Below are 13,358 nucleotides of genomic sequence, written 5' to 3' on the forward strand. Positions count from 1 at the left end.
TCTTCACTCCATATAACTATATTTTCAGAAGTAACTTGTAAGATAGATACATCCATAACAATATTTACATCTGACACAGAATTTTATGAATTATCCCAATTGTAAATAAATTAAACAGTTCTTACTCTTATATTCTTTAATTCTGAAACAAAATTTTATAGTAGAACTACAGGCAAATTGATGTGCAGATTACATTAAAGCATGTCCTTAAACACAAGAGGCAACAAGTTTGAAACAAACAATAGATAACAGTTTATTAGTTCATAGAACAGTAGGTTGAGCATAGAACACTCAAAAGGAAAAAAAAAGAAACATCAGTCCAAAAATATCAGACTTTGTAGCCAATCAGACCGCGTTTGCCAATGCACTCTCCAATGTAGAACCACAGCATAATTTCAGTGGCCACCACTCCATTCCTCACAACATCCTGAAATACAAAAGTTGTATTAATAAGCAAGGCAACCATGCAGTTTAGGTTCAGCTTTACATGATTATGGCTCATCGGTGTCTTGTTGTGTTATGTAGGATGAAATGACTGGGGGCAGGGGGAAGAAAATACAGAGATACTCCACTTGAATATTTTTACTTTTTCCGAAAGTAACCAGAATTTAACTTTTATATTTTTTGGAAAATGTAAAAGTTAGAAATGACAGTAAAAAAATGTTTTAAAACATTGTAAAGAACCAGCTAAATGTTGTTTTCTATCTTTAATGCACAATAACTTGTGGAATCAGTGCACTCTCCATTATCTCTCAGTGTTATTGACAGTCAGCTAGCTCTCCTTCTCAATACAATCCACGAAGTTCTAAAATCCAGCCACTGCAGACCCACGTGCCAATTCAGGACATTAAAATTTTAATTAATTAACATATTCTGGGACATCAGCTGTAATTTTATACATGTCAATAAGAACTGAGCTCTAAAAAAGGGGAGGGGGAGATTAACTGTTTTCAGCTGTGGGTATTTTTTCTGTTTCAAACTGGCTGAGCTAAAAAATAGAAATATAATGAGTGTACATTCGTTACAGGATCATTTGCTCTTTAGCAACAGCGGGGAAAAAAAGAAAAAGCAGACAAAAAAGTTGTCATTTGATTTATCAGATTCTAAAATAAGGTTGTTGTGTCGTTCCTTCAAAAGAAATTGCTTCGACATGGACATCCCTTGTAGATTTTGCTACCGCCTCGATAAAGACACCTAAACAGGTTTGTTGCCATGGTTCTCACGCACCCTGACAGTGGTCTGACCGAGGCGGGTAATGTTGAGCAGGTTCAAGGCTCCCAAAAGGGCTCTGGGGAGCTCGGCAGGGGTCGGGGGGACCAGTTCAATCCGAGCGTAATACCTGAAGGTTTCTAGATGAGGTTTGGAAAAGGTGACAGCGGCTGTAGGGAGAGACATACGTCCCAGTCAGCTTAGGCCTCTAACGATGATTTAGCTAGAATCGCGGCGTTGCTAGGCAACATTAACGGTTCAGCTAGGTGTCTTCTTTTCAATAAAAGAAAACAACTGGACTTATTAGGCAGATAAACCACAATTTAACGGGTTAAAACAACAAGGGCAATGATAAATTAGTATCCAATAACTGTATTACAAAATAGAAACACTTAATCTGACATCCACTTCATTCATCTGAAGGCTAGGTCACCCTCGTTGATCCGTAGAAGGCTTGTTAAGGAAGATTAAATAACTTATATCCGTCTGTATAATAAATTCAAATTGCAGAATGAAAAATAACTCACCATCAACAAGAATAGGTACTTTAGCAACCAGTTTCTGCACAATCTGTGACATGTTGGGGCGTTTTTAGACGCTAAGTATCCCCCGTTTCGGCTAGCCCACTGAATGTAACCTCCAGTTGAAGGACCACTGACTCCGGCTGACCACACTGCTGCCTGTAGAGAAACCATTTACCTCTCATTGCTGCCATCTTCTGGACGTAAAATGTTCCTACAGTGTTTGGCTTCTTTCCATTTTCAGTCTTGGTGGCTTGTTTAAAGAAAACTGTAGTAACACGTTTCATTGCTCAGTTAATTTTTTAAAGACTTGTTGAAACGTTTATTTACTTTTGATGACGTCTCCACTATTATTCACAACGTGACAAAAACAAATTAAAAAAAAATCGTCCTGGTCATTCTTGAACATTTTGCGGGAAATATGTACATTCTGAATCGATTTAAATATTCATATTAATATTCAACAATAAACGAATAAACAAAATCATGGTTTAATTTACACATAAAAGTTTTAAACAAAAAGGACAACAATGATACACAAAAATAAATAGCTTTTAAAGTAAATTGTGTACATCTGTGAGCTTCTCTAGTCAGGGCCCCACATTGGTCCTCTAAAACTGGTACTGACCCCTGTTACAGTTCCTGTGCTGAAAAGTTAACAATAAATCAGTTTCTAATACTGGAAAAGATCTCCGACCTTCCCGATTCTACGTTGACAATAAAGTAAAAATTAAGGACTAGCACTTTTAGCTTCAGCTGAAATAAGACGAGATAAGGTTTCAATCGCTGAAGTCACAAGTGGCACTTTGGCAGTCAACATTCTCTTTAACAGAAATCCAAATGTTTATAGATCATATGAGCATATCAAGGTCTTAAAAAAAACTCTTGATGCCTTTGGGACGTCATCTGCCGGACAAGAGATTATTTGACTAGATATAAAGTCAAGTGATGACTTTGAAAAGATGGAAGTAGCTAAACGTGGGGAAAAAAAATTGTGGATAATATATATAATATCAGAATAATATAACAGTTTTTGGAATAGTTGAACCTTTGGTGAAGGAATGTAATTATTTATTGTAATTTTACACAACAGTATCTGTAATATCAGTTACATAACACACGCTAAATGGAAGATATATGCATTTAAAAAAAACTATAGTGCTCACCACCACCTTATTTGCTACAATCTCACAAAATACTGATTATATGACTTTCCAAGAGTTCTTTCAAATATTTATTACTACTTTTGTAATTGCTTTTAATAAATTGTTGTCCAAACTGTGACGTGTTTGTTTCCTTAGGTGGTTGCTCTGAAGCATTTCTTGTTCTATATTAAATCGAGGTAATCTATCAGACCAAAACTCTCCTTAACCTATAATACTGAAAACAATGGCATTCTCACGCCATCACAAATACCATATTGTTAAGACTGATTCATTTTTAGCTTGTCTTGTCAGTTTTGTTTGGATTTGCTTTGAATCCCTGGGGTGTGATAGAGCTCCCTTTGCTAAGACAATAGCAAAAGTTTTCGTCATCTTCAGCTCTCTTTATAAAGGCTTCAAACAGGTGTGTAGTGCTGGGGAAAGTCTTCAAAATTGTTCACGCTCACAAAAATGAAATCTCAAAATTGTCTTCCTCCTGCCGAAATAAAAGAATAGTGCTTAGTAAGAGTATTGCTCAGTAATAATTGATTATTATTGGATTTGTGATTCCCTCACCTCGCTGTCAGTGACATTAGATGCTGATCTCTCTTTCTCTTTCTGTTTGTCATAGCTTGTCCGCTCCATAACTAATAAAGAAATACAGCTCCCTCCATTTTTCACCAGATTAATTACATCAGCCAGATATTTTTCTTCTACATTGTTGCCATTAACTTCCAACACAACATCTCCCACAGCCAGTCCTGCTCTCTGACCAGAACCTCCAGAACCCACCTACAGCAGAGGAGAAATGTCAATCTTACAAAACTAATCTGTGCCTGAGTAGTACAAAAGTGCTGGTTCACACCTCACTGATGAAAGTCCCACGTCTCTGTGGGAGAGAGTCCAGACGAAAGCCGAATCCAAGCGGATCCTTTTTGACTGTGCAGAGTCTAGAACCACTCAAGCCATTGTTTCCCTTTGGAGACAGCTCAACGTTAATTTCCTCCATTTTTTTCTCAGCTGTTTCACTGTCACAGAACAGGAGAGGAGATAAGCCCAGCTGTAGGAAGAAAACAAAAGAAAATAAGGAATGGAAAGTAAATGTGGTGTGAACATAAGTTACGTTGCTGGGAAATCTGCTGTTGAACTCTGTGCTGAGCCCTTCATTTGCCAATCGTCTAATTTTAGTTTAAGGGAAACACACTCTTCTGCAAAGTTATAAAATGATCAATAATAGTTATTCAGTGTCTGAGTAACTATTATCAGTTTCACAATGATTTTGTTTGGGGTTTGGCCACTTTTTACAACTTTTCTGTACAGCCTATTAAAAAAAATTGATTAATTGTTTGGATGGTTGGTTAGCTGGTTGGTTAATATGCTGGGCTGTTGGTTTGTTCCTCTGTTATTCTGGTGGTTGGTCAGTTGGTCATTTTTATTTGGTTGGTTAATCTTGAAATTGTCTTCCTCCTGCCAAAAAACAAGAATGTGTAATAAAGAAGGACAAAGCTACGTTGGTTAGTTTGTAGCCCATTTTCCTGATTTGTTAGTTGCTTGTTTGTTGGTGGGTTGGTCAGTTGGCTGTTTGTGTGAGGATTTAGGTTTCTGTGTTGATTTTTGGTTCATTTAGTCTCTGTATCTGTGTGTTTTGCCCTTGATTGTTTCCAGCTGTGTCTCAAATTCCCTGATTACTCCCTGTGTATTTAACCTCACATGTGTCCCTTGCTCCCTGTCGGATCCTTGTCGTGGTTTGTCATATGTCGTGTCTCTGTCCTCTGCTCCAGTTGCTACCAGTGTTTGATTTCCTTGCCTTATTGCTCACTTGTGCTGCCTGGACTTTTTGTACCCTTTGAGATCACTGTTAAAACAATAATTTTTGCACTACTACCTGGGTCCCATCCTCACCACCATCAACCCATTTCATGACAGTTTGTAGCTTTAATTGTTTGGTAATTGAATGAATTATTCAACCATAAAATTGGTAGGACTTAACCCAACATGTATTTGAATTGGTGAGTGTTTCTTTTCAGTAGGCAGCAGTCACCTCACAACTCTGAATAGGGTCATGTGGGTCCAGAATATAAATGGATTTTCAGGCACTTTGTTGTTGGCAGTTTGTTACAAATGGAGAATGGTCTTCTTATAATCTTTGCTTAAACAGAAGATAACATTTTAAATATCCAGTCAAAATCCATAAAGCCTTTCCTCAAGCCCGTTGCACTATTCCATTAGATGACTTTGAGAAATTACAAGAAATCTGGATCTGTAATTTAAGGATTGCCCAAGGCTTCCAGACCCTGTCGAGGATGAGATAAGAGATTCTCACCTGGTTGTAAAATCCCAACCCAGACTGGCTGATTGTGGTGATGAAGACCTGCTTTCCACTTAGTCTCACTCTTTCCACAATCTCATCGTGTCTGAGCGAATCCACTGACTCTCCATTGACCTCCAGCAGGATCTCTCCATCCTGCATACCTGCCCTCTCTGCTGGACTGCCACTGTCCACCTCACGCAGAACATGATCTGTTGAATAAAACAAAGCTAAAACTCAAAAAGGCAAGCAAGGTTTCGTTAAATTTCAGCTTGCACCATTTTCTTCCTCTCACAAGCATTTCCTGATGGTGTCTTCTCCAGCCGGAGAAGAAATCCATATCCTTCTGGCCCAGAGATTAGGCGGAGCTTTCTGGCTCTGAAAGGCAGTTTGTTGGGTGTAGCCATGGCGGGCAAAATGGGCATCTTCCTCTGCATGTAGATCTTCTCACTCTCACTGTCTATCACCAGGATTGTGATGCTATTTTCGCATTTTTTCATCTATGACAAAACAGAAACGATAACTTTTGAATTCATAGTATCATACTACTATACAGTATTTAAACATCATCTCACATGGTACAAACCATTCGACTGAGGGCAGAGTGTGTAAGGTGGGACACCATTACTCCGTTCATCCACACCAGGTGATCTCCCTTGCGGACTCCCGCCTTTTCAGCCGCGCTACCTTTCACCAGGTTCACTGAGAAGCGACCTTTCTCTCCTTCGATGCAGACACAGGACAATCAGCCAACCTCAACAAAACAGCTATCTAATCTTGAACATTGGACCGGTTGTGATTACCAGGAGAGGAGTTACCTTCCAAGGCAGTAAAGCTGATACCTAGACCTGAGCCAGGCTCCTTGGTGATGTGGCAGAGTCTGGGTGGCTTGCAGGGTTCTTCGTCAAGGATCCTTGACAACAATCTGAGGTCCTGACCTCCTGCCACAGCCTGCTCATACTCCTCGCCGTCCAGCACCAACATGCATAACTGCTGTCCACTAAGCTTAATCTTCTTAGCAACCTAATAGATCAAGATAGAAAGTATGATTTGCCTCAAATCAAGAGTGAGTGACCTCAGGAGAAAGTGAGCTTACCTCAGCGTGGGGAACATCATCAACGTAGCAGTTGTTGACCTCTAGAAGTCTGTCTCCATCTCGAAGGCCACCTCGTGCTGCGATGCCCCCTAGAACCACGTTTCTAATCACGTGTCCATGGCGATCTCTTTCCACCCTCAGGTTGAAGCCATAGGTCTCCCCTTCTTCTCTTTTAAGAACACACATGCGTGGCCTGGGAATCCACACAGAGTCTGATTTAAAAGAGGAAAAAGGGCTCAGTTTCAAAGAGTAAGTCTCCTTTATAGTATGTTGTGCAGCAGTTTGAAAAAAAAAGCTGCATACCTATGCAGTCTGTGATGACCATGGCAGGGTTATCAATTCCCTCTTTTGGATCAAATTTAAATTTTCTTTAGGACAAGAATGAATGAAAGGTAAATGAAATGTCATAGTATTCAAGTTTACAGCAACCCTGAAATGTTCATGTTATACCAACTGCTTACAGATATCGTAATAAGATGCAAAAAGTCATCTTTCTGTTCAGTCCTTTTTCTGGTTGTTATATTCTGTAAAAAGAACTAGTCAAATTGTCTAACTAAGCTATTTCCCTTTCAATTAATAGTAACCCAAGTCTGAGGTTCAAATAAGAGCTGGGCAGTAAATTAGTGTTCAGAATGTATTATAACAAATGGAACAAGCAAGAAAGGTGACTTACTCTGTCAACATGACAACTTCCAGCACACCATGAAAAACAAAGAACACATGAGATGAATGACTTTGGCTGCATGAAACTCACATTATAAAACTTCTTATCTGCACATCTCCTGATGAAAAGATAAGGGGATTTACATAATACAGTTTACCTTTTAAATTTTTAACCTGCACTTTCAAAATATTATAGCTTGCAACACTACACACACACACACACGCACACACACACACACACACACACACACACACACACACACACACACACACACACACACACACACACACACACACACACACACACACACACACACACACACACACACACACACACACACTTCTCACATATCAACCATGATATGATAATGCTGTAACTGGACCTTATGGCTCTGGTTATGTCTACCTAATAGCACAGCCTCATTCTTACACTACTGGTCATATCTAAGCTTTCACCAACATACATGCTGACTTTGACTAACAAGTGTAACTCCATAAAACTGGGATTGACTTTATTTCGTAATCTTTGGTCTTTGTCCCTTCTTAACACCTGGAGAGATTGCAAAATATGAACTCTGTTGGAGTAGCAATGTACTAAAATAAATCAGGAAATATCTGGATTCAGATTGGAACTACGCTGTTTGTATGGTGGGGTTAAACAAAACGAATTCAGTCAGATTATACAGAGACCTTCTCTGAGCATTGATTTCAAAGTCGCATCGATTTCAAAGTCTTCCTGCAGACTGTCAGTGAGAATAAAGCTGCAGTTTGTAATTTATGAAACATGTTTGTTTATATATATATATTTGTTAAAATTATAATCATTTCATGAGAGTAAGTCAGATAATTTGTGAAAAATCAATCTCCCCTGCCTTCTCTCAGTGCTCCCATTACTAATTGCAGAATACATCAGGTCTTAGCGCTGCCAATCACTGCAGTGCTCACTGCTTCCTCTTGCTCTCTGCTGTGCTACAGCTGGTTCAACACAACATAGCTTGCCATGAAGGCTAAGGCTAGGTAGCATGTGCATCGATGATGACCGTTTTCCTGGGACAGTAAGTTGCTTCTCCGCCATTAACACATTGAGCAACATCGATTGACAGCACTAAAACCCTCCATCTGGATCTGATTGGATGTTTTTCACCAGAGGTGGTGCATTTCTTCAGCTTAATATTAGTTTTCTCTTTTTAATAAATTTGCAAAAGTTTTCAAAACCTTTGCTCCACAATGTCACACTGGAGAACGTGTGTACAATCTTAATGAAAAGATTCATTTAATATAATTTGGAATAAGGCTGTATCAATCATTTAGTTAAGTTTATTTGGTTTGCGCACTTCAGCAACGAGGTAGTTCAAAGCACTTTTTTATGTTGGCCAAAATGTTTAAAAATCGTGTCTGAACAGAACGTACAGAACATGTATGCTGCCCCATCCAGACTTGGGTTGCTTTTTTTGACATTTTACACTTACTCCATGATCCTTTGGAGGCTTTCATACAATAGCTGGAATTTACACTGAGACAAAACTACCCACCTTCACTAATTAATTGACTTTTTGAGACAGTTGGTTGCATGAGATTCAATTTAGGGGTATCCAGATAAGAAGAATATTAATTTAGGTAATGCACCATGTTTTTTGGTGATTTTGTTTGTCACGTAAAAATTCCAGGGAAGAAGATTAAAGCTTGTTGCTGTATTGTGACAAAACGGGTAATAGTTGGTTCGAATACTGTTGCGAGGCGCTGTGGACATTTGTATTTGTCTTCCAGATGAAAGGACATGATAGGAAAATGCCAGCAGTGTCACACTGAGCTCTCACTGTGGCCTTATCTAACAGTCCAACATGGTGTTGAAACAAAATTTCTGCCTCTCTGACAGAGCTAAGAGTTACGAATGCTAAACAATGTTTGGCTCTCTCAACAGAGCAGTGTCACTCCACTCAGGCACCTCTGGACAGCTAATGGGTCACTGTTTGCTTTTCCTTTCATAAACCTCCTTTTCACTCCTTATGTAAGGGGGTAACCCAAATAAAATGGTAGCTAATATTGTGTGCAGCTGGGGAGTTTGTACTTTGCATAGGTATCATTTGAAAAAATTAAAATTAAAATTGAAAAGTCCAATTAGCAACATGTAAAAATATTTTTCAGCAACTGTGAATGTAATCAGAGTCAATCAAGTGAAACCATGTTTTTTCAAGGCATTATTCCTGCGCAGCACTATCAGAATAATAGGAAAACAAACAAAAAGAGCGCGGCCTGGAGAACATACAGGGAGTATAAAAATATGAACAAACCGGATAGACATGAATGGAATTATTGATACAGTAAAGCCACAAACCAAGCACGTAAAACAACCAAATAAACTGACGCCTTACCTTCACCTGAGCTCATGCTGTCTTTCTGTCACATCAGGTCAGCAAACCCTCACAGAGGGATGGACCTTTGTGGTTGTAGCTGCAGAGACTCCTCCCTCTGAGGGTTACTGTTTAATCAGACTGGGATGTTTTGAGCACACATGTCGATGTCACATTGTTCTGTAGACAAAACGCACAGGACACTTCGGGGAAAGTTACAGATCATTGTTCTGCCGCAGTTACAGAATTACAACCCAGTGTCTGTCAGGGTCACGGCCTGTCTGCTGCTATGTTGATTTTTCACTAATGTTCTCTAGCAAACACCTGAGGCCTTGAATATTCCTGGAACTGTTAAATGTATTTTAAGATTAAATTACAAAAAGATGAATTGTAGTATCTGCTTTTCTTTTATGCACAGGAAATTAACGAAACTGTCTTGAATCTAATTTTTGCGTCGAGACAGGAGAAGGATAAAACGCACGTAAGCCTAGAACCGCTGAAGCGTGAAAAAAGATGTTGACACAGAAAGAAAACAATAAACAATATGTTGGTTTATTGTCAGCTTAAGTGGGACAAAACTTGTCCCAGAAACATCAAACTTTCCCTGGAACATTTTGAGGTCAAAGAAAACGCATTCTTTGTGAGAGAGGGATACAGCCAACACAAGCAGGCTCCTCATTCCACTGAACACAAATTGTTTCCTAGGGGATTCATTCCATTGCTGATCAGACAATCAAACATGTAACCAACAGAAGCCACAGTGAAAGAAAACGTTGATGGCTACAAAAAGAAAAGAAAACATATTTTGTCTGCAGCTTGCAAAGGGATACTAAGCCAAATGTAAACAGATGTATAAATATGAGCTGCAAAAAATTTATTCTGATTATTATCCCGTGAATATGTAATCTTTAAAACCCTAAATTCATAATTTTTTGTTCGAGAGTTTATGAAAACGTACAAAAATGATCTTAAACAGAATTTATTTCAATTGAATTATTATTATTATTTTTTTTTTGTGAAAGAAAGTGTATGTCACTTTTGTAAACTTGACCAAATTATTTCACATGGCACAGCATTTTATATTAAAAAAATCATTAAATTTTAAAATAGTAATAAATATTGTTACAAGATCACAGAGATGAGTCAACAGCACAATACAGACAGTTTAATTTAAATTGGGAAGTGTACTTTATAGTGTAGAATAAGAAGTTAGTATTTGGTTGAAAATTATTCGTTGAAGGTCGATTAATTCATCCCGCCACTAGATGGCACCAAACTGCAAACTAAGTCTGGTCTTTGGTGACACGATTGCTCTTCTCTGTTTAAATTACTTGAATATATTTGAAGTTAATTTAACTGTGTTTTCTATTTCTTGGCTAAAGTGTATGTTTATCAATAGGAAGCTGCTAAACATATAAAGTATCCATTTAGCCTCGATACGCAGTTGTAGCCACATGCTAGTGATTTTCTAGCCTGTTTCTGTTCGTTGGTAGCTTCAGACTGACTAGTTTCAAATCTTACATCAAAATGTCACGTTTTTATTCGACCTTCTCAACTCTGACATTAATTCCTTTTGCCAAAATGTACTTCTGTATGCTTCAGAGCTGAATAGGGCCACACACACACACACACACACACACACACACACACACACACAGTCAATTAGTAACTTCCCTTCAACCAGGGTTCAAAGGTTAAGCTATATTGGGCTGCATATGACTGAAGAGGAATAGTGCAAATATAGGAGAAATACTGGAAGTTCAAAAAGATTGATTGTGTGTCCCTAGCCTCAATGTACAATGTTTTGGCAATGACAAAAGTGTTGTGTTTTGTAGACTTGATCATTTTGATGTTTACATATTTCTATACAGAATAGTAATGAAAATGTTATGTAAGATTTAAAGACTTTTATTTGTAATCCTATCCATTCTTGTTTTATTGGTGTGAGTTATTTATTGGCTTCTGTCTCCATCTGCTTTTAGTCGGCTTACCCTGCTTTTTTCCTTGAGACACCACCTTTGCGCGTGTCCCTTGTGACACAGAGCTCCATTATGCTTCAAAATACACATTATGGCCATGTGAATTGAAAAATTGATGTTTGAGGACATTTTGGCCCCAGTACTTCTTCATGATATTGTTCCTGGGCACCCCAGACGTCCATTGCAGAAAGATGCTTCGGTGTTGGTAGAATACAAGAATCAAAGTGTAATCTAGAGTTAAAGGGAGGATTTATCAGAGACCAGTCGTCTGCTGCTCATCCTTGAACTCTGCATAATTTCAGTCTGTCCTTGAGGTTTTATTGGACAAAAGTGAGTCCTTTACTATCCATCTTGTCACGAGACAGTAGTCTAAAAGTCTCTGATTCACTGTACATACAGATACTGTCACTGTTGAGTATCAACACAATGCCGAGCAAGTTTTGTTTATTTGTCCAGCCATGGCAAATCATATGTAGAAACTTATTGCCGACATGTGGTAGGGCAGCTTTGCACTAAGATATCCAAAGAATGTCTCCTAATTTATTTGTTGACTTTATTCTTAATCACGGCTGTATATGGAATCAAATTATACAGCAACAACCCCAGGTCGACAGACACCAGACCACCACCCTACAGAGTAACCATATGACACAGAGGCAGGTGGGCAGCAAAGCACACCCCCAGGCCTGAGAGGCACAGAGAGAAACACTGGGTACTAAATCCCCCATAACCATCTCTGGCAATCCACAACAGCCAGTACTCAGAGAGATCAAGGAAGGAAAGTCACCATGCCATCCTACCTGATCGGTCAGCCGCAGGGGGTTTACAGAGCAGTAACCCCACTGTGCCACCTCACAGCCAACTCTGAACATGCCCAATAGCCAGAGGCTGCAAGCCAGGAACCACCTATGCTGCAACATGGCACAAAAGCTCCCAGGAACAAAAGAGGGCCATGCTCCCCCCTCACGACACTGGAGCATGCTTTTTTACTTAGTCTCAGCTAGGTCATTGTATCTGGCAATGATAGCATGTAGGCTACTGTGTACTTAACAAAAATATCAGAAGTGAAAAAGTATCAGGGTGAATGTGTAGATTTATAGACGATTTTAAATGACTAAATAATCAACATTCCTATAAATATGGTCAGTGGAAAAACAGCCAACTTTCCAAATCCAATCTGAAAGCCAAGAAAACTAATCACAACAAATTTAAAATACTGTAATACTTTAAAGTCCAGTTCAATGAAAAATACAATATAAAGAAGTGTAGAGTGACTTGTGGCGACTGTACAAGACGTTTTTAACATTCGCACAATGGAAGGGATGATAGATCTTCCCCATTTAACATGAATCTGTTAGATGACAGACAAAAAAGAACTCAAAAAAGGTGGCCTTTTTGCTTAATCTGAACCTTCTTAAAAGTGAACAAATGGATGTGAAAAAGAGAGAGTAAGGGGAGAAAACAGAGAACAGAGGACCCATTAGGGCTTTTTCATTCTTGGCTCAGGATCCAAGTGTCAGTCCCACTCAGTCATCCTTGGTGGTATCCTCTCAGCCAAAGGAAGATGCAGAGCTCCCATCTGTGCTTTAATCCTGGCCAAAGCACAATGGAGTACTGTGGCAGCCAAAAGTCTGTATAGTTACTACTGGATATAACTCATAGGACTTGCTGCCCATCTATCAGATCTAAGCCCGGCTGCACATTGACCTGAAGGAGAGAAACTTTAAAACTTCAACTGCAACTCTTGTTTCCATTAAACTTGAAGTTAAAACCAGTCAAAGGAAGCAAGTGCAGCTTCCTAATAGAGAGACCAAAGGTGACACACATTGGTTCTCTATGAGTGTCTGTGTCTGCCAGTTTCCTTAGCCTGTGAATCCATGGCAACAGCAGCATGAATGGGCCATTTGGGGCAGCCTTCACTGGACGCTGCATCTGAATCACACTCATTTATCGGATTGAATACAAAGCTTATGCATAGGTGATGATAAGGTGAATTACTTTATAAGACTTGGGGTGAAGTGGGGAAAGAAGAGTCATGACTAATGTTTTTATTTCAGAATTTCAGTCCCTTGGTTAGAAGATGCAAAAA

General features: G+C 39.0%; 2 protein-coding genes across 3 annotated transcripts; both read right to left on the reverse strand.

The window, feature by feature from the left end:
- Positions 1 to 228: 228 nt before the first annotated feature.
- LOC122844967 (ATP synthase subunit g, mitochondrial-like) lies at positions 229 to 1,940 on the reverse strand. The gene is made up of 3 exons (XM_044140881.1): positions 1,737 to 1,940; positions 1,228 to 1,379; positions 229 to 427 (listed from the first exon to the last, which is right to left on the reverse strand). Exons 1-3 carry the CDS (start codon positions 1,786 to 1,788, stop codon positions 329 to 331), a joined length of 303 nt encoding a protein of 100 aa, XP_043996816.1. The 5' UTR covers positions 1,789 to 1,940; the 3' UTR covers positions 229 to 328.
- Positions 1,941 to 2,029: 89 nt separating this feature from the next.
- On the reverse strand, positions 2,030 to 9,398 carry pdzd3b (PDZ domain containing 3b). 2 transcript variants are annotated; one of them, XM_044140877.1, is made up of 11 exons: positions 9,312 to 9,398; positions 6,950 to 6,965; positions 6,580 to 6,644; positions 6,277 to 6,488; positions 5,999 to 6,203; positions 5,767 to 5,903; positions 5,476 to 5,680; positions 5,196 to 5,392; positions 3,738 to 3,932; positions 3,449 to 3,664; positions 2,030 to 3,368 (listed from the first exon to the last, which is right to left on the reverse strand). In XM_044140877.1, the coding sequence occupies exons 1-11, from the start codon at positions 9,325 to 9,327 to the stop codon at positions 3,336 to 3,338; spliced, it is 1,497 nt and encodes a 498-aa protein (XP_043996812.1). In that variant the 5' UTR covers positions 9,328 to 9,398; the 3' UTR covers positions 2,030 to 3,335. The 2 variants fall into 2 exon arrangements, with proteins under 2 accessions (XP_043996812.1, XP_043996813.1); XM_044140878.1 differs by lacking the exons at positions 6,950 to 6,965; positions 9,312 to 9,398 and having other exon boundaries at positions 6,277 to 6,469.
- Between the last annotated feature and the right edge of the window lie 3,960 nt (positions 9,399 to 13,358).

The sequence above is a fragment of the Gambusia affinis genome, linkage group LG15, assembly GCF_019740435.1.
Source record: "Gambusia affinis linkage group LG15, SWU_Gaff_1.0, whole genome shotgun sequence".
Taxonomy (NCBI): Eukaryota; Metazoa; Chordata; class Actinopteri; order Cyprinodontiformes; family Poeciliidae; genus Gambusia; species Gambusia affinis.